Source organism: Cebus imitator, unplaced genomic scaffold (assembly GCF_001604975.1).
Source record: "Cebus imitator isolate Cc_AM_T3 unplaced genomic scaffold, Cebus_imitator-1.0 Scaffold12, whole genome shotgun sequence".
Classification (NCBI taxonomy): domain Eukaryota; kingdom Metazoa; phylum Chordata; class Mammalia; order Primates; family Cebidae; genus Cebus; species Cebus imitator.
Window position 1 is genome coordinate 11,077,885 of NW_016107327.1, and position 21,550 is coordinate 11,099,434.

The following is a 21,550-nucleotide window of genomic DNA, read 5'->3' on the forward strand; positions in this document are numbered from 1 at the left end:
ATACAAAAAATTAGCTGGGCATGGTGGCACGTGCCTGTAATCCCAGCTACTCAGGAGGCTGAGGCAGGAGAATTGCCTGAACCCGGGAGGCGGAGGTTGCGGTGAGCCGAGATCGCGCCATTGCACTCCAGCCTGGGTAACAAGAGCGAAACTCCGTCTCAAAAAAAAAAAAAAAAAAAAAAAAAAAAATTCACTGGGCGTGGTAGTGTCAACTACTGGGATGCTTAGGTGGGAGGATGTCTTGAGCCTGGAGGTACAGGCTGTGGTGATTCTAGCCTGGGCAACAGAGCCAGACCCTGTCTCAAAAAAAATAAGTAAACAAAAAGGAATGAAATACTAACACAGGCTATAACATAAATGAACCTTGAAAACATTATGCTAAGTGAAAGAAGCCAGTCACAAAAAAACACATATTGTATTATTTCATTTCTATTAAATTCCTAGAATAGGAAAATCTATGGAGGCCTAAAAGTAGACTAATGTTTGTTTAGGACTTAGGGATAAGTGGGGAATGACAGCTAACGAATATGGAGTTTCTTTTTTTCTTTTCTTTTTTTTTTAGAGACAGGGTCTCCCTATGTTGCCCAGGCTGGTCTCGAACTCCTGGGCTGAAGGTATCCTTCTGCCTCGGCCTCCGAAAGTGCTAGGACTATAAGTGTGAGCCACCATGCCTAGCCTGGAGTTTCTTTTAGAGGGGAAAATGTTCTGAAATTAGACCATGGGGATGGTTGCACAACCTTGTGAATGTACTAAAATAAATTGTACAGTTTAAATGGGTGAATTATGACACGTGAGTTCACATTTTGATAAACTTACTGAAGCAATAACAAGGGTCAGACTCTCCGTAACGGAAGACCTAAATTATTCAGATTAACCCCTCACCCCCATCCCCTTTAAGGACAACTAAAACCTTGAATAAATTACATTAATTCTGTAAATATTTATAGAGCATCATCAAGTTCATAGCACTGTTTTAGGCAATGATACAGAAAAATGATTTTCTTAAAAACAGTAAAGAGCTGACAAGATGGTGAGAAATAACTGGTAAAAATCAAGAAGACAAGAAACATAGACAATGCATTATTAGCACTTAAAGTCATTTCAGCTCTGAGGACATCTGCCAAATAGGCGGAATCAGTTGCAAAATTGAGCAACTCTTGGTAGCTTCCAGAAACTAGGATTATAAAAGTAAATCTCTGGGCCCAACAAAGGCGAGGAATCTAATAAACTGATAAATCCTACCCCCAATCATCTTCAAAGCTGGGAATTCGTAGGGCTACATCCTCAGGTAAGAATGAACCAATAACTAGAACCTAGCGTCAAGTCTTCTGAATGGTCTAGAGAATCACAGGCCTTAAACTGGGCTGGATTAAGATAATCCTGTACTAGTAGTAGCTCTCTTTAAAGGTGCCTGGCGGAAGCAATGGAAACCCTACTTGGAGAAAGGTATCTATCGTAGGCCTCAAATATCTTTTCAAATGTTAACAGCCAATGATAACCAGACAAACAACGAGGCAAGATACCACGAGTGAGAAACAGTCAAAACAGACAGGAGAAACAGACCCACCAAGACTTATTTAAGGTATTGACATTACCAGATACAGACAATAAAGTAACAATGTTTACCAAATTTAGAAAACTAAAAAAACAATTCTTAAGAAATTATTCAGAATATGGTAGAGAGAGACAAATAGGTGAAAAAATACATAAGGAGTAAAAAGCAGAGGATGCAGTGAGACGGTATAATGGATGTTTAATCGAAGTTCCAGAAAAAGAAAAAGAGGCATACACAACATTTGAAGAGATAATGGCTAAAATTTTTACAAACTAGATGAACAAATTGAATCTATACATTCAAGATGTCTACAATCCTAAGCAGGGCAAACAAAAATAAATTTACACATAGATACATCATAATAAAACTAAAGAAAACCAAAGAGGGAAAAAATCTTAAGTGTAGAGAAAAAAATCTAGACTATTTTCAAGAAGTGAGACTGACATCTGACTTGTCAATAGAACAACAGAAGACAAAGTCAAGATTATTTCCCATGAGATGAAATCCTATATCTAGTGCCAATCTAGAATCTTGTATCTAATGGGAAGAGGTCAAAATATCAATACTAACAGGAGTTTGGAAGACAGAAAAGAAAAAAAATAAAGAGGAAGTAATGATTTTTAGGCAAAACACAGACCTGCAATGAAGAAAAGTCTAAAAGGGAAAATGATCACAGACAGAAAGCCAGAAATACAAGAAATGGTAAAACTATATTAACCTTCACCACATAAAATAAGTATGAAAGAAAACAACACAGACATAGGATGACAAAAAGAAAGCACATTAAAAAAAAAACCACTGCTAACATACACTATAGGTCTTTCTACATGCAGGCACTATTGTAAGCTCTTCACATGTTTTAATTCATTTAATCCTCACAACATATAAAGTAGGTGATACATTAGCCCAATATTAAGGAAGGGAGAACTGAAGTAAGGAGATATTAAAATCTCACACATCTGAACAGCCTGGGAAGGAGGACGGCTCTGGATAACAAGCAATGTCCCATTTCAGGAGCTAGATGGTGGATATACAGTATTTCATTATTACCTGTTTTATGTACTGTTCCATATAAGCATTATATTTCACAATAAAAATTTGTTAAAAAAAAAAAGGGAAATGAAAGGAAGTCTATATAGCTAAATAGTCATGACTGAGAGAAAATGGAAACACAAATAGGCATACATTACGAAATACAGATACGATGATTTTTATCTACATGTTCCAATGTGATTCAACTGTAAATCATTATTAATAAGCCTTGAACTTAAAGAATTCATGACTTGGTTTCAGGGTTACCTGTATCATATACTACGACTGCTATAACTACTTGAAAGTAAAAGAAAATAAAGCAACAATTTCTATGATATCTTTCAACTTTTTAGAAACTTTTTTTTTCATTATCATGACACATTATAATCTATTAAAAACTGGAAAATATTTCCCTACAAATAATTCATTTAAGGCATAAAAGCTTACCTGATTTCTCAGATAGAGGGAAAAGCCTAGCCAAAAAGAGCTGAATTCGTCCACAGAAGACTGTATTCTGGGATTTCGATAATCTTCTTAGGAGATCTAACAATATAAGAAAATAAACGTTACACAGAAATGATAATTCTATGTTTATTACAACCATACCTAAAAGTTTCTAAACTAGTTTGTCAAGAGTATTTTCCTAAAGCAGTTCTTAAAATGGGGGCAGAAACCACTGCCCCCAAAAAGTACTATAAATTAGGAACAAAACAAGTTCAACAGGACATGAAAAAGACAAACTTTACTATAACATTTCTGATTTTCATCAATTTTACATCCAGAACAAAAACAGTTTAAAATGAACGATGAATTCTAATAAATCAGAATGTTAGTTGAAAATGCAGATACTTAATCTATTTTTAAAATGTTATCACTGGTATTTAATTCAACTGCCTGTTTTTCTGGGCACATTTACATTTTAAAAACAAACATTTTATCATTCAATTACTTACCATTGCACATACGTAGTAAATAATTTTTCCCAGCAGAATAGAATGTATTCTGAAATTAAGATGGAAATTATCACTCTTCTTCAGAACTTGTTACACATTCTTCAATAAGTCACAGGAAATCAAATACTAACATGCACTGAGAATCTACTATGCCACTTTCACTTTTTTTAAGCAAATAACATTTTCAATGAAATAAAAATATTTTTCAGATACACAAGACAACATGATACTAAGTAATTGTTTTAAACATGTGAAAGTGTAAATTTTCAAGTTAATTTTTACTACTCAAATTAAATCAAATTTTGTATTTCAAGTTTTTCTCCACACATGGTTTTTATTTGGCTCTCCCAAGAGAGCAGTATATGCTTTTTTCACAGTTACAAACTTGCTGGTGATCAGCAATACTAGAAATAAATTTTTTTAAAAATCTACCCTCAGAACTCTGGATCTATAGACAGATAAAATTAGCAGGAAAAGAAACTAAGGCACTTACTGATTTCCAAGTAGCAACATTTTTTTCCACAAAAGTGAATATTGTGTCACACTGATCCAAAGGAAGACAATCCAAAACATCTCCCAACAATACAAAAGGTGTAGATGCGGTACAAATACCTTCAAGTGGAGCACAAGCCGATTTAAAAGTTTAAAAAACTATAGAGTAAAATAGCCTATGAAAAATAATTCTAAAGAAATCTTCAAATGTACACTTTGTTACTCATAACAAGGTTTTAAAAGGACAAGAAATGGAAGCAACCTAAAAGTCCCCAAACAGGACATACTTAAGTAATTTTTGATATGTGCACTCAGTAATGATGATCATAATTCTTGACAAGATCTAGAGCATTTACTATATGTCAGGCACACTAAGTGCTTTACATATACTAACATATTAATCCTTATAACCCTATGAGGTAGAGCATATCATTATTTGTATTTTATAGAATGGGAAAACTGAGACACAGAGAGGTTAAATAACTTGCCCAAGATCATAGAGCCAGTAAGTGGTAGAGCTGGGATACGAACCCAGGCAGTCTGGCTCCACAGTCTGTTTTCTTCACCACTAAGCTATTCAAAAGAATATAATGCAGCCAATTAAAAACGATGGTTATAATGACTATAACAACTTGGAAAAAATCTTATGATATAATGCTAAGTGAAAAAGGCAGGATTCAAAACTGTATGTACATATGGTTATGACATAAAAAAATTATTAAAAGACTATAGAAACTAAACCATTATACCAGATGAATGGCAGTTTTTAAAAGTAGAGGAATTATGAGTACTGTTTTCCCTTTTTCTCATTTCCAAATGTTTTGTAACATTGCTAAATTGTCTTGGTGATTTGAAAAGACTCTCTTCAAAAAATAACAAGGTTTGATACTGATTTTAACTATGATTTAATATTTAAAATAACAGTACTGTTTCAGGGGAAAGAATGGAAAAGTAGAAAGTTACTGTTTAAAGAACAACAAAATAAAAATTTATCTTAAGAAAAGGTCATTTAGACTACTCAGAAATACTTTTTTATCCCTACTCATTCTTCTTTCTATTTTAAGGTAATGGGTACTTACTAACACTCATAAGTGTTTAAGAAAATAGCCAGTTAGGCATGGTATATGGGGGGGAAAAATATCTAGGGTGCTCTAAGCCCAAAACGGTATATTAATATAGTATGTCCGGAAAAAGGAAGAAATATTTCCAGCTCTACTCTGCACTAGTAAGATCACATCTGGAATGCAATGTGAGGGATACTGCCTAGAAGCAGGGGGTGGAATAAAGAGCAGATTTCAACTCAATACAAGGGAACACACCAGTAACTAGTTCTGTCTAACAGGACTCTAACAGTGAGTTCCTCTAATGAGCATGATTCAGCAGAGCTGGATGACTACCCATCAAGGATATTACAGCAGAGAAGCAGTCTAAGCCAGAGATGAGACTGGACTAGACGACCTCTGAAGTCCCTAACAATACTTAGATTCAGTGATATATATACCCTGCACATCCAAAAGATTTGAGAAGCATTCTCTCTGCCCTTAGTTGCAGTATAGCCTGGAATAAGTTAACTCACATTTAATAATTATAGAACTTAAGAAAATTTTCTAGATTCTACTGCCAAAGATTCTAAGTCAGTAGGACAAAGCAAGGTTTGAGAATCTCATTTAAAAACACATTCAGCCGGGCGTGGTGGCTCACGCCTGTAATCCCAGCACTTTGGGAGGCCGAGGCGGGTGGATCATGAGGTCAAGAGATCGAGACCATCCTGGTCAACACGGTGAAACCCCGTCTCTACTAAAACTACAAAACATTAGCTGGGCATGGTGGCACGTGCCTGTAATCCCAGCGACTCAGGAGGCTGAGGCAGGAGAATTGCCTGAACCCAGGAGGCGGAGGTTGCGGTGAGCCGAGATCGCGCCATTGCACTCCAGCCTGGGTAACAAGAGCGAAACTCCGTCTCAAAAAAAAAATAAATAAATAAAATAAAATAAAGTAAAATAAAAACAGATTCACTGGTGGTTCTGACGAGCCAGCAAGTCTGGGAACCACTGGGTTATCGTGTGATCCCCCAAGAGCTTTCACAACCTGTGTCCCAGCTTCCACAGCAACCTCTCTTATGTTTTCCTGGGCTACAGACATCCTTCCCTGGTTCCCACTCCCCAGTTCCCAAACACCATGCTATGTTCATCCTTCCATGGTTTTGTTTACAATGTTGTTTTCTGCCTAAACATTCTTCCTCATCTTTACCACAGGGTACATTTCAACTCCATCTTTCCAAGCACAGAGTGAATGTCAGCTCATGTAAATAACTCTGATATCTTGAAGCAGGCTTCTTCATCTATGCTTTTGAGGCAAACTGTACATAAATATACTGTAGAATTTAGCACACCCTAACTAGTCACCTTTGAGTGTAGACTATGAGTTTTTTAAGAGTAGGCATTTTTGTATGCTTAAACCAGTAGTGTCTCACACTGAAGAGAAGCTCAGTAAATATTGGCCAAATTGAATTTAACAAAATATATTTATGGATAATTTAAAAAGATGTTACATAAGCAAATAATCTCTCAAAAAGAAAAATTTCCCCTAAAATAAAAATGCATTTATGCCTCTATTTACAGTTTAAGCTCTTAAGTCCTTATCCTTCTTAAAAGTCTCAAGTATAGACTACACTTTGTACAACGTTTTCCATTAAAAACACCAAACACATACATGAGTAATGTATAAAGTTAACAAACTAAGGACACACTGAAAATTGTTTGATGGAAACTAGACAAGGAATATTACATTGTGGAACTCACCTAACTATGCCTAATGAATGAATGAATGATTAGGCATCTCGTATAAAAGTTTAACATTAATTTGTGAACTGAAATTCACAAAATAATCTGCCCCTATAATGTGAGACCACTTTTACCCTGTGTGCCAGTTTTTATAGAAGCATCAAAATAACACATTATGTGAATAATGCTTTACAGATTAAAAAGCAGTTTTCACATATATTATCAATTAATCACATGAGTATTGTAACCAAACTGGTTAAAGAAGAATGCTGATAAACTATTTTTTAATTTCTTCTTTCTGCAAATATTTAATGAGCTCCCATTATGTGATAGGCACTGTGTACTATGTATCTTGTTTACCCAGTGCCTCCTAAAACTATCCCTTATGGCCATTTTAACAGGCCCCTGCCCAGTTTTCCTGCCAGCAGTCACTTCAAATGGAATCATTCATCCGCAGCTGCTCTTTAGTATGGCACACAATGCCCTCTACAAACCAAACGGACCTACCCTGCTTCTTTCCTCACCATTCTCATTGTCCTCTCCTCCTCCTGCTATACACAATTCTCTAGCTATTCCCTTGTTAATTTGTCTAACAAACTCTTCATACCTCACATTCTAATTCTCGTGTTCCTTTCTAAAATCTTTCCTGATTCTTTTAGACTGAAGTTTAGAGAGCCATGTTGACTCTACTCCCTCTAACCACACTTCATTACCACTTCGACCACAGTACTTACACCGTAGCAAGGCCCACATACATTTCTCCTACTAACTCCATATGGCCAGGGGAATATGTTTTATTCACCATTAAATCTCCAGGTCCTAGCTCGGTACCAGGCACATAGTAGATGCTCAATAAAAATTTACTGAATGAACAAAACAACTGGAGAACAAAGAAAGTGCCAAAATGTGCACTGTATAATAGAGACGAGAAATAAGAGTGAACTAATTGAATTGGGACAACTTCTTGGCAAAGCAGGAAGTCAGGCAGAACTTGAAGAATAAACTAAATCAAATAGGTGGAGAAGTATGGGGAGAAGACATTTTAAATAAAGCATGTCATGTCCAAGATTACTTTGAAAAACAAAACAGAACCATACTTACCTTCAGTTACTCCCCCAATAGCAAGAGAAATAATAGCTAAAACGTTTTCACATGATGAATGATTTATCTACCAACAGAGGAGAAACAATTTAATTTAGGTGCAGGAGTCCAGACTAACTCGATAATAGTTAAAACATGTACTCTGACATTAAATTGACTATCACAAATACAGAATACAGTATTTCTTATGGAAGATAATATTTTCTAATATGAAGTTACAAAAATTTAACACTAATATATAGAATCAGTTGCAAAAGTATGTCAAGTAATAGGTAGGTGACTCACTCAAAATCCAATGGTCTCAGGAAAACGGTTAGAAGATGAAGGCTACAAGCTACTCAAGGACAGAAGTGCTGAAGCCATAACTCAGCCAGTGGTACAGGGGAAAGGCAGGGCTAGGGAAACTAACTACTAGTGCACCCATGCATCTGAGGGAGGGTTTTAATGGAAGGGAGGTAGTGCTTAAGTTCTATAAAATCATAATAACCAGCATTTACTGAGTGTTCATTAAGTGCTGTTTCACACAAAGACACTGAAAGAACGGTATTTCCCCTCTTACAAAAGAAACTGAAGCACAAAAATGGAAAATAACTTGCCCAATGCCTCACAATGGAAAAGTGACTAAGTCTGAAGAAAAGGAAAGAATTATTTTTGAACCAGACTTGTCTGAGAGGAAGGGACATCGTATTTTGGCCAATAGAAGCGAGTCTAGCTTTTGGGGACCCAGCCTTTGCTTGATCAAGAATAAACTGCTGAAACTTTTCCTTTCATTCAGGTGCTCCATTATTGGTAAATAAATTCAGATTTTTCATGGTTCAATTTCTCTACTGAAGTTGGGGAGGCCTTAGTTATTTATGTAAGCTTACTGATGAGGAGGATGTCACAGGAAAATGAGGGAATGGAATCCCAGCTCCTAAGCTAAATATTCTTGAACTAGACCTTTCACGCCACTACAGGATATGCCACTGTTTATACAGCAAAGCGAGAGAGCCCACCTTCACCTCTAGTTCTTCCTCACTAAGACTTCATGCCAACTTTTCTTCTCACTTGGAGAGGGCTCCTGTCATTTATTAAACCAAAACCTGAAAATGTACCTGTGGTATCTAAATAATTATGACAGAACTCATATAATGTCATCAAGTCAGCTTTTACAAGGCAGAAAGCTTACTGTAGAAAAAGACGTTTAAATATCCATTCTAAGAAAATAAGCAATTTTTAAAATCTTTATTTTCTAAAAAAAAAAAAAGCAATTTTTTAAAATAACATGGTTTACTAATTTGTCAGCAAAATTTTAACAATGGAAAAACATACTTACAATTTCTTCTTCTAGAACACCTCTGAAAGCTTGATCAAGGGTACATTTTTTTTCATTTTCACTATTAAAAACAAAAGACATCCTCATTTTTCAAACAGCTCAGGGTTTGTATAAAGATTCAGGCAAGTATTTTTCATAGATATCAATGCCTTACCTGCCAGGTACCTGGCTGAAGGTACTTAACAATGGCTTGATGTTTTTGATGTTCAAGGCCTCTCTGGTAGACTTCTAGAAAAAAATTAAAATGGCAAATCATTGTAACAATTTTGCTTGTTATTTACTGAAAAATATATCATTCGTTGATAGTATACCTTTTTTTTTTTTAACCTCTGAACTTTTCATTGGCCTCCCGCTCCCTAAAGGGTCCCCTGCTTCTGCTGGCCTCACATCTCAGAACTCTGGTGTTGTTGGTCTCAGACACCACTTTGCCATCCACTATCCGGCGGGTGGTGGTCTTTTGGGTGGTTTGCATGGAGTTGCTGCTGTCCAAGGCATCACTAAGACTGAAGTCCTCGCCATCTTCCAGCAGGCGGCGGTAGGTGGCGATCTCAGCCTCCAGCTTGACCTTGATGTTCTGCAGATCCTCGTATTCCTGGGCCTGGTGCTGTCCCTCTGCCCGGGTCTGTGTCATCTCTGACTCCAGGTGCAGAAGGATCCAGTTGAGCTCTTCCATCTGCAAGGTGTAGGGGGCCTCCATCTCCCTCAGGCTGTTCTCCAAGCTGATCTTCATATTTCTCATGGAGTCCAGGTCGATCTCCAAGGACTGGACTGTACATCTCAGCTCTGTGAGTGTCATCTCAGCAGCTCCAACCTCAGAGGACTGTGTGGTGACCACTGTGGTGCTCTCCACAATCAGCTGAGTCCACTACTTGCCCAGCTTCTCTCGGTTCTTCCGAGCCAGCTCGTCATATTGAGCCCGGATTTCTGCCATGATCTTGGCGAGGTCCTGAGATTTGGGAGCATCTACCTCCACAGTCAACCCAGAGCTGGCAATCTGGGCTTGTAGGCCATTTAATTCCTCTTCATGGTTCTTCTTCATGAAGAGCAGCTCCTCCTTGAGAGCCTCGATCTCTGTCTCCTGCTGCAGCCGAGTGACATTGGTGTCATCGATGACCTTGCAGAGACCATGGATGTCACTCTCCACAGGCTGGTGCATGGCCAGCTCTGTCTCATACTTGACTCTAAAGTCATTAGCAGCAAGACGGGCATTATCAATCTGCAGAACGATGTGGGCGTTGTCCACAGTATTTGCGAAGATCTGAGCCCTCAGGTCCTTGATGGTCTTGAAGTAATGGCTCTAGTCTCTGATCTGGGGTCCCTTCTTCTCCAGGTGTTCCTGGATTTTGCTTTCCAGCTTCCGGTTCTCGGTCTCCAGCTCCTCACTCTGTCCAGGTAGGAGGCCAGGCGGTCGTTCAGGCTTTGCATGGTCTCCTTCTCGTTCTGGATGCCTCCCATTCCTGCCAGACCTCCGGCCATCCCCGTGGCTAGGCCCCCGACCCCCATGCCGCTCTGGAAGCTGGTGCAGTGAGACACGGAGGTGCAGGAACCAGAGCCCCCGGCGCCTGCATAGACACTGGCCGCACTGCTGACCGGCCGGGCGCCATAGCTTGGCACCCAGACGGAGCCCACGGACCGGTAGTTGGTGGAGAAGGTGGAGCAAGTGGTGAAGGTCATGCTGGCCGGGGAGGAGAGCAACAGCACAGGACTCAGGCTTTGCCGACTACCGATAGTGTATCTTTCTAACTAAAAAATGCTTATACCTGGGAATAATTACCTATCAGCCATTCTCTCAGTAATCCTTATTTCAATGCCAATTCAATTCCAAGTAATCATACAGATCCTCGTCACTTTAAATCTGGCAAAAGCTTCCTCACTGGACGTTTTCATTCTAGTTTTCCCTCCTACTATCTGTTTAAATATCACATTCATAAGAGTATTCTGCTTAAAAAAAAAAAATCTCCAAATGGCTCCTTAATTCCATGTTTTGATTTTGAAGCTTTATAGCTCCCTGAAGGTCCTTGATAATGTTATCCCAATCTACCCAACCTTATTTTCCAATACTCCCTAACACATAGTTTGCACCAGCCACTTTTCATCATTTTCTATTAAACTCATTCTAGTGTATTCACACAGCCATGTTGTTCTTCCTATCTGTTCGTCCAAATTCTATCCATTCTCCCACACCCATGTCAGGTCTTGCCTTCTCTAGGTATCTTGTTCAGTCCCTGACACGTAGCACTGAACAACACTGTGCTGACAATCTGCGGATTGTCTTAATCATAACTTAAAGACAAAAATATTGTAAAGTCATTCATTCTATGAACACTCACATACACTTAGAAAGTCATCTTATTACCTCACAGGAATTAGACTTATCCTGGATGTGTCCATTCCTTGCTCTGCCACTAACAGGCTCAGTAATTTGGGGCCTATCCCTTTATCTCTTTGTGCTTCATTTTCATCACCAGTTAAATAAGAGAGCTGTTGTAGATTTTTACGACCAGAAGCAGCTATTGTGGCATCACCTAGGAAGCTGGTAGAAATGCAGAATCTCAGGCTCCATTCCTGAGTCAGAATCTGTATTTCACAAGAAGCCTGAGAAGTGGTTAATCTCCAATTTAATGATCGCTTTTTTTTTTTTTTTTTTTGAGACAGAGTCTCCCTCTGTTGCCCAGGTGGAGTGCACTGGCACGATCCTGGCTCACTGCAACATCCGCTGTCCAGGTTCAAGTGATTCTCCTGCCTCAGACTCCCAAATAGCTGGGATTACAGGCACCCACCATGCCCGACTAATTTTTGTAATTTTAGTAGAGACGGGGTTTTGCTATCTCGGCCCAGCTGGTCTTGAACTCCTGATCTCAGGTGATCTGCCGGTCTCGGCCTCCCAAAGTATTGGAATTACAGGCGTGAGCCACCGCAGCCGGGTGCTAATATGATCTTGAATAGTCCTAACAGTTACTCTTAGCAGGCTTTCAAAGCACCAGAGATTGCAGCAAACTGCACACAAAACGATTATAATGAAATATGGAAAATATAATCCATTAAAAAAACACACCTCACACTATATTAAAAAAAAAACAAACCTGCAAACAAGAAAACTACTTACTACAAAGAATCAATTTTTCTTTCACAGAATTTTCATCCTGGCATCCCTATAACTACCCAAGCTTAGCTGAATATCTGAGTAGTGGAATGCCATGAAATGTTGATGCAAATGCTAGAGACGAACAGAGTCAAGAAACTTAAAAGTGTTCTTCATACTTATTTGCTGTGACGAGCGACATAAAAAGAATAGAGGGTCTAATGTCAGAAAAACCAGTGAAGTCACAACTTTTGGGGGAGTATCAGTTTCTATCTCATGTACCAGGAATATCAACTTAGCCTATTTCACAGTGTTACTCTAATAGTTAAATGAGAAAGTGCTCTGTCAAGTGCTTCCCAAATGCTCAAAACCACCATTCCACATTGAGCAAAAATAAAATAACATCTGGTTACCCTTCCCAAGGTGATCTATCTACCTTTTCCCGTTTAGGATCTCCTCATCGATCTCTTCGGAATGAGATACCGAGGGTTAGAGGGTGGTGAACACACGGCGGGAACATCACTTGGCAGCTTAGAAGACTGGGGCGGGAGCCAGGTCTTTGGACTGAAACCACTTCCACCCTCCCCTTCAGCAGCTCCCCTTCTACTTCTGGAGACACCTGCCCCGCTAAGCGAGCTGAGGGGCTGGACCGACCAGAAGCAGTCTGCAGGCGGGCTCTCCACGCGGGGTGCCCAGGCACCCAGAACGTGGGGCCCGGGGACTAGCCGGCGGGTGGGCGGAGGCGGACAGACCAGCCCGCAACGAAGAGGCGGGTAGGGCGTCTTTCCCTACCCCTCAGCCCCCGACGGGGCCGAGAGCGGATGCTGAGGCGGACACGCTTCTGTCTCGCTCTACCCCAGGGCAAAATTCGAGTAATTTCAGGGAGAAGAGGGCAAAGCATAGCGCCGGGTCGGGCCTGCGCCCTCCCGCCTACAGCTCACCGTAAACCGCGTCCGCGCTTCGGGCAAACTGAAGAGCGGCGGCGTCGGAGACATCTTCTCGGCTGCGCGTGCCCGCCACGGAGCTGCGGCGCCCGCCGATGACGTCAAGCTGGGAGCAACGAGACTGCCTGCTCTGAGCTCGGCTAGAGCGGCTTGTGAGCGCCTGGCGGGCGAGCTGGCCGTGGGGAGTTTCCGTGGCCACTTAGTTCGATCGTTGGGGCCTTAGCCAAACTATGCCAAGTTGGGGTTCTTGGGTACCCCTTGGGGTGAGGGGACTTGGGCGGCCTCGGTCTGTAAGCTCTACGCTCCCGGGCGTGGAAGAGACTGGCCGAGCACTTGCGTTTCTGTGGTTTTCCTGGTTTGGGTAAAGCAGGTAGATGGCTGCTGGTTGCAGCTAACTGGGCCGAGCGAAAACGAAACCCAAGGCAGATGGGTTATCTGGGGAAACGGCTGGGGCAGCGGTCCTGGGCCGTCGGTCATCGGTCATCCGCGGAGCTTAAGATTCGGAGTGGTGATAGGGTCCGGATGTATGAGTCTTGTGGCTTAAGGGCTCTGTTCCCTCTTCTCCGAAATAGAAGTAATATCTATCTCACAGAGCTGTTGAAAAGCTCGACTGAAATAATGACCGCAAGTGTGAACTGTAAAGCAATGTAAGAAGTATTTATTATTAAAAGGTTTCTACTGAAAGAAAGAGATCTAGGAGGAATGCAGTGCCCCGTGCTGATTGGAAAACGCGTGGCGCTGCGTCCTGGGCCGAGGCGTCCCTAGCAAGCCGAGTGAGTTACACTGTGAAGTAAGCACTAACTCAGACTCGGGTACCTTTCTCTTATTCCCTTACACGTATATCTTGTTACCCTCTTCGAGGTCTGTAAATTTAAAACCCTAAAACTCCCACAACTGAACAGACCCCCTTGTGGCCAAAGGGACGCCAGAAAAATCTTAACAACTGACTTCCCAGGCATAACGGGATGGGAGGTCAGACGGACCTGGTTATACCCTCTCCCTTTTGTGATTTGGCGGAGGCAGGTGACTGGTCTTAACGTTAAAATAGAGGTCAGGCGCGGTGGCTCACACCTGTAATCCCAGCACTTTGGGAGCCCGAGGCAAATGGATCACCTGAGGTCAGGAGTTCAAGACCAGCCTGGCAAACATGGTGAAACCCTGTCTCTACTAAAAATACAAAAATTAGCCGGGCTTAGTGGCACGCACCTGTAATCCCAGCTACTCGGGAGGCGGAGGCAGGAGAATTGCTTGAACCCGGGAGTCGGAGGTTGCAGTGAGCTCAGACAGTGCCATTGCACTCCAGCATGGGTGACAAGAGTGAAACTCCGTTTCAAAAAAAAAAAAAAAAAAAGCATAAAACTGACAGAATTGACTCCATGACAGTGATACCATATTATAAACAGGACCTAAGCCAATGGGTTAAAAGTCATGCATCCCTACACTTAAGGAATAAACTATGTTCTCACTATGCTGCAAAGATTTTCTAAAGCAGCTAAACAAACACTGGCCTCGCAGTATTAAAACAATTTGCAGTTCATCCACCACCAGACACTAACAAACTGTTCCACCAGCCATAACTACAGCTCTCATTGATTTCAGTAACTTTCTTCTGATAAGAAGGTCGCTGACCATGGACTCATTCTGGCCAGTTTACAGTGATTACATGCTTCCGTACCTTCCTGTCCTGAAAAGAAGTCTTGATGTATAGGACCTAATTGTAATACATTTAAATGTTAAGTTTCCACCCCAAAGTGAATATGGGTTGTATGTTAAATATGCATTTTTAATATGCATATATCAAGATCACCGTCATGAATATTCTCAGCTGCTCCTCTAACGTTGAATATGTATGTTTAGTCAACCTGTTAAGCCTAAAGCTCCTACCTCAACTCCTCCTCTAAAGTGTATCTGGTCTTGGTTGGATGTATGCTTCTCAGCTTGCACAATGGCCGTCTTGCATTCATTTAAGAAACAGAGTCTCTCTTCTAAATCTATAGATCTTATGATTTTTAGTTAACATATGCAGTAAGAATACAGGAAGCTAAGGAGAAGAAAACTACAGAATCTTGCTCCTAAGTGGGAATTGTGAACAATAATGACTACCTGAAACATTGCAGGCTTTTTAAGAATCAGCAAGATCAGGTTTGGTTTTATACATTAAATTTACAAATTGGCAAAATAAAAATGAGTTAATTCAGAATTATACTTTATCTGATAGTAATTGTTGTAATAGGATTATCATATTACAGATGACTATCATCTGGAATACAATTAACAGCTTAGAGGGAAATACATTTTTTTTTTCATAAGAGACAGGATCTCATTCCGTCATCCAGACTGGAGTGTAGTGGCTTGATCCTAGCTCACTGTATCCTCAAATTCCTAAGCTCAAGTGATCCTCCTGCCTCAGTCTCTTGAGTAGCTGGGACTAGAGGCTTGTGCCACCATGCCCAGCTAACTTTTATTTTTTTTTGTAAGACAGTGTTTTGCTATGTTGCCTAGGCTGGTCTTGAACTCTTGGGCTCAAGTGATCCTGCCTCAGCCTCCCAAAGTGCTGGGATTACAGGCATGAACCACTGTGCCTGGCCTGGCACTTTTCTTATGTTACTTCTATTCCTTAAAACAATGTTGTACTTAATTACATATTAATGAGGATATAGCCTCATTGGCCCTAGGTCACATTGTTAGAGAAAGCTGAGTTTGCAGTTTGAACCTAGCTCTAATCCGAAAGCCTGTATTTTTCTCAAATCTTAACTCTTCATGGGCCTGTTCAATATTTTAGAAATTATTTCCTTACAATTAATTGGATAAGGGCAAGGACCATAGTGTCATTAATAACAAAACATAGGACGGGCGCAGTGGCTCACACCTGTAATCCCAGCACTTTGGGAGGCTGAGGAGGTGGATCACCTGAGGTCAGGAGTTTGAGACCAGCCTGGCCAACATGGTGAAACCCCATCTCTATTAAAAATTCAAAAATTAGCCCAGTGTGGTGGCAGGTTTCTGTAATCCCAGCTACTCCGGAGGCTGAGGCAGAAGAATTGCTTGACCCTAGGAGGCAGAGGTTTCAGTGAGCCAAGATTGTGCCATTGCACTCCAGCCTGGGCTACAAGAGCAAAACTCTGTTTCAAAAAAGAAAAAAAAAGACGTGAGGTTTTTTTTTGTTTTTTATTTTTTAAGTGTGTAATAACATCCAGAGGGCAGACATCCAATAACATGTAACATTTTCACTTACATATTTATTGAGCACCTGTTTTTCCTTTCATGCTAGCTGGTGAGGTAAGATGGACGAAGGACTGCCTCTCTGTTAGGAAATAACTTGCATGAGACAATCTAGGATGGATGGTTTAGATCAGTTCTAGGCATTCACATCTTCATTCCTCTTTTTTTTTTTTCCTTATTGTGCCCTTACTTGAGTTCAGTTTACTGTTGGAATGGTGAGATCTGGAAGGAAAGGACTAAGGAGGCAATTTAATCTGTTTTTCTTCTAGTTCTTATCCTGACTATTGTCCAAGCAGAAGGAAACTTTTTGCTCCATGCTTACCAGTCAGCCACATTAGAATGTTGGATTGCAGGTTTGGCTGGTTAATCAATTAAGTGGATTGAAATAATATTTATTTAAAGGGAACTGATGTTCGAGTGGCAAAGCTGGATAAAAAGAATGAGACTCCTGCATTGAGAGAGGAATGGAACTCAGAAGAATAAAAATGGAAAAATGGCTGGGCACAGTGACTGGACTGCTTGAGGCCAGGAGTTTAAGACCAGCCTGACCAACATGGTAAAACCCCGTCTCTACTAAAAATACAAAAAATTAGCTGGGCGTGGTGGCTGTACCGGTAATCCTAGCTACCTGCAAGACTGAGGCAGGCGATTCGCTGGAACATGGGAGGCAGAGGTTGCAGTGAGCTGAGATCACGCCACTGCATTCTAGCCTGGATAACAGAGTGCAACTCTATCTCAACGAAAAGGAAAAGGAAGACACTTTGTATATATTCTAGAACTTAAATTTTCTTGGAAAAAGTAATTTTCATGAAAACTATGTGGAGAAGCTATATTTTTATAGCATAGTGGCAATTTTCAAGCATTTTATGTTGTTGATAGTGTACTATTAGTTCAACATATTGAGTCCTTGCTATCTGCCAGGCAAAGGTATTATTGGATTATATATGTAGTACTATTTTATTATCTTGCAGGTACTGTATATATCATTATCTAGCATATATTGTAAAATCCTGTTTGGTGGACTCGATTGGATCACACAATGAGCATAATTCCAGGTGACAGATGGAATAGTGGGTCCCTTCTTGCCTGGACATGCCCAGCTTCCCTGCTGGGTTCAGCGAGGGATTTGCCTGAAATTATACCATTGTTTGGCTTGTTTCCCTTTCCTGTCCTGTTTTTCTCTCTCCCTGAGAGCATTACCTTAACAAATCATTTGTTTATGAATTCTCACCTCAGAATTTGCTTCTGAAAATCCTGATTGTGTTCTTTTGGGTCTACATAGAAGCAGACACCAGTACATTATACCATACATTAGATGTGCAAGAGATTTACTGTGGAGAGAGCAAGATCAGAGAGGACGAACTTGCAGACAGCAGTGCACATCAGACACTCACAGAAGGAGAAAAGGAAAGAATGGGGATTGGGTAAGAAGTTTCTGGGTATAGTGCAGTTCCAAGAAGGGGCTGCCTTTGTAGAGTCCTGAGTTTGTCAGAATGGGCCTGTACTAGTACCTCTGCCATCCTCATTCATTGACTAGGGCCCTCACATAGCCTGGCCTTGGTGCAAATGTGGCGGTGGATCCAGAGGGTATCAACTTGACCTGTCAACTGTGGTCCCCACAGCAGAAAGTCAGCTGAAAAACAAGTAGAGCATTATCATGGCTACCACACTGCCCTAATATACTAATAATGTAATTTTTTATTTATTTGTATTCAGAAAATATTTTGTTTATTCTCAACAAATATATGTGAGCCTAGCACTGTGAACAAAACAGAGTTACTACCCTGATGGCACCTTTATTCTGTGGGGGAGCAGCAGGGTTATTTGTTTGTTTATTTATTTATTTATTTTTATTTTTATTTATTTATTTTTTTTTGAGATGGAGTTTCGCTCTTATTACCCAGGCTGGAGTGCAATGGCGCAATCTCGGCTCACCGCAACCTCCGTCTCCTGGGTTCAGGCAATTCTACCTCAGCCTCCTGAGTAGCTGGGATTACAGGCACGCGCCACCATGCCCAGCTAATTTTTTGTAGTTTTAGTAGAGACGGGGTTTCACCATGTTGACCAGGATGGTCTCAATCTCTTGACCTCGTGATCCACCCGCCTCGGCCTCCCAAAGTGCTGGGATTACAGGCGTGAGCCACCGCGCTCGGCCTATTTATTTTTATTTTTGAGATGGAGTCTTGCTCTGTTGCCCAGGCTGGAGTGCAGTGGCATGATCTTGGCTCACTGCAACCCTGGCCTCCCAAGTTCAAGTGATTCTTGTGTCTCCGCTTTCTGAGTAGCTGGGATTACAGGCACACACCACCATGCCCAGCTAATTTTTTTTTTTTTTTTTTTGGGACGGAGTTTCGCTCTTGTTACCCAGGCTGGAGTGCAATGGCGCGATCTCGGTTCACCGCAACCTCCGCCTCCTGGGTTCAGGCAATTCTCCTGCCTCAGCCTCCTGAGTAGCTGGGATTACAGGCACGTGCCACCATGCCCAGCTAATTTTTTGTATTTTTAGTAGAGACGGGGTTTCACCATGTTGACCAGGATGGTCTCAATCTCTTGACCTCGTGATCCACCCGCCTCGGCCTCCCAAAGTGCTGGGATTACAGGCGTGAGCCACAGCGCCCGGCCCTAATTTTTGTATTTTTAGTAGAGATGGGGTTTCGCCATGTTGGCCAGGCTGGTCTCAAACTCCTGGCCTCAAGTGATCTGCCCGCCTCAGCCTCCCAAAGTGCTGGGATTACAAGTCTGAGCCACCATGACTGGCTAGGGTTTTTTAAATAAATAAAAATATAAAAGAGTTTTACAATGTGGTAAATGATAGCGTCTGCTGAGTGCTGTTGTGTGCTTGAATTCTAAGTGCTGTTCATTTAATCTTCTCTTCAACCTCATGAGGTAGGTATCCTTTATTACTCCCATTTTACAGATGATAAAACTGAGGCAAAGTGCTTAAAAAACCTAGCCCCAATAAGTCAAAGAAATGAGAGACTGAGATAGGGAATACTTGGGCAGTATTAAACTTTAGATAGAGTTGTCTGGAAAGGCATCTGTGAGGAAGTGATATTTAAGCAAAAACATAAAGAATAAGGAATTAGTTGTATAATCCATTTATGGGAAGGGGATTTGGCAAGGGAAGCAAGGAACAACGTGTGCAATGGCTAGTGTTAGAAGGAGGTCCACCTATTTGGGAACTGATGGGGTTCTGTGTGGCTGGAGGACAGTTTGCAAAATGGAGGGATGTGCGGATTGAAGTTCGCAGAAGGGCCAGGTGGGTCAGGGCCTCACAACTCTGGAAGTTCACTCTGTGCACTGTAGCCATTTGGAATCTAACTGAACACATAAAAGTTTTTGAAAAATTCTTAATTTTTTTGCATAAACAGTGGAAGGTCATTTGCTTTTATTGGTCTCTTCGCTGCCACCCTGTGGAGTGTGATTTCCCTCACGGGAGTGGTGCTTTTTCATGATATGTTCGTGTTCATAAAGGAAGGCCAAGATTGTTCAGTCCTCATAATAGCGACTGGGCAGCACATTTCTCACTCCTCCCTTGCCATTCCCCACTACCCTTTGCCCTACAACCCTGCTCCATTCTTGTGACAGACAAAACAGGTGTGGGCATGTTCATTGGCTTCCAGCTCCCTTCACGCAAGGCTGTTGCTCGGGATGTTGCTGTCGTGCATGTGTGAGTGGAGAGTTCCCTCAGGTGTTCTAGGCAATGGCACAATATTAGAGATGCCCTGAGGCAGCAAAAAACTGATGCAACTGAAGTGAAGTGCTGTCAGTTTTACCTGTGTGGAGCTGGTTGCCATAGCAGTGATTAGAGTAAAGCTGGGTCCAGAGGATGTAAAGCAGGGCCAGGAGACATCCAATATAAGGCAGAAAAATGTGCTGAATTCTTATCATAATCTTACATAAGGAAAGCCAAAATAAACTGCTTTATTGAATCTTGGCTAATTTAAAAAATAGAGGTTTAAGGATATATTTTTTAAGAACATAAAAGGTAATCATTAGTAGAAACTAAAATAATATATACACCCAAGATCACTGGAGAAAATGAAAACAAATGTAGCTCATATAACAAGAGTTAGAACAAAAAGCAAAGTGCAAGATACATCTTTCTCTTTCTTTCTCTTTGTGTGTGTGTGAGTGGGAGAGAGAGAAAGAGGATGTGTAAATATGTATAAGAACTGTACATATATGCACATATATATATTTTATACATTATGATGGTAGAAACAAAAGCAGACATAGAGCAGAGGTTGATCTAGCCTGACGATTACACAATTTGGGAAGGGTGGTCTTTAAGAAGAATAATTCAAAAGTATAAATACAAAGTTAGATATGAAAGTGAGTATTGATTTGGAATGACAACAGAAATGATGATACATTATGGATATCATAAATGTTATGAAATCCAGAATAACATTAACTGCCTGATAGCTCTCTGTAATACTTTTTCCCAACATATTTTTTTTCTTTTTTTTTTTTCTACGAAATGGGGTTGGCTGGTCACAGCGACTCATGTCTGTAATCCCAGCACTTTGGGAGGCCAAGGTGGGTGGATCACCTGAGGTCAGGAGTTCAAGACTAGCCTGACCAACATGGAGAGACTACTAAAAATATAAAACTAGCCTGGCGCGGTGGTGCATGCCTGTAATCTCAGCTACTTGGGAGGCTGAGACAGGAGAATCACTTGGGAGACAGAGGTTGCAGTGAACCAAGATCACGCCATTGCACTCCTGTCTGGGCAACAAGTGACCATCTCAAAAAAAAAAAAAAGAAAAAAAGAGATGGGGTCTCATCATGTTGCCCAGGCTAGTCTCAAACTCCTGGGCCAAGTGATCCTCCCACCTTGAACTCTCAAAATGTTCAGATTACAGGCATGAGCCACTGCACCTGGCCTCCCTCAACATTTTTGACTGCATATTCTTTGATCACCTCATTATATGACAAGGATGATGTAATATTTTAATTTAAAAGAACCAGAAATATAATTTCATATAGTGGATTTTATTATGATTATTGATAGTATAGAAACTGAAAAAAGTTTCACAACTCTCTATTGAGTGTTCCATATCTGTAA

The 21,550-nt window shown here is 40.8% G+C and overlaps 1 protein-coding gene and 1 pseudogene across 1 annotated transcript in view; both read right to left on the reverse strand.

Moving 5' to 3' along the window:
• THOC1 (THO complex 1) overlaps positions 1-13,358 on the reverse strand; it is a 57,591-nt gene extending 44,233 nt beyond the window's left edge. The window contains exons 1-7 of the mRNA XM_017498982.2: positions 13,255-13,358; positions 9,386-9,459; positions 9,232-9,292; positions 7,917-7,983; positions 4,034-4,152; positions 3,541-3,589; positions 3,035-3,130 (exon numbers count right to left, since the gene is read on the reverse strand). Of these exons, the coding sequence (XP_017354471.1) occupies positions 3,035-3,130; positions 3,541-3,589; positions 4,034-4,152; positions 7,917-7,983; positions 9,232-9,292; positions 9,386-9,459; positions 13,255-13,308 (520 nt within the window). The 5' untranslated portion in view covers positions 13,309-13,358. The remainder of the gene's footprint in view (positions 1-3,034; positions 3,131-3,540; positions 3,590-4,033; positions 4,153-7,916; positions 7,984-9,231; positions 9,293-9,385; positions 9,460-13,254) is intronic.
• On the reverse strand, positions 9,539-11,517 carry LOC108282969 (annotated as a pseudogene).
• Positions 13,359-21,550: the final 8,192 nt, after the last annotated feature.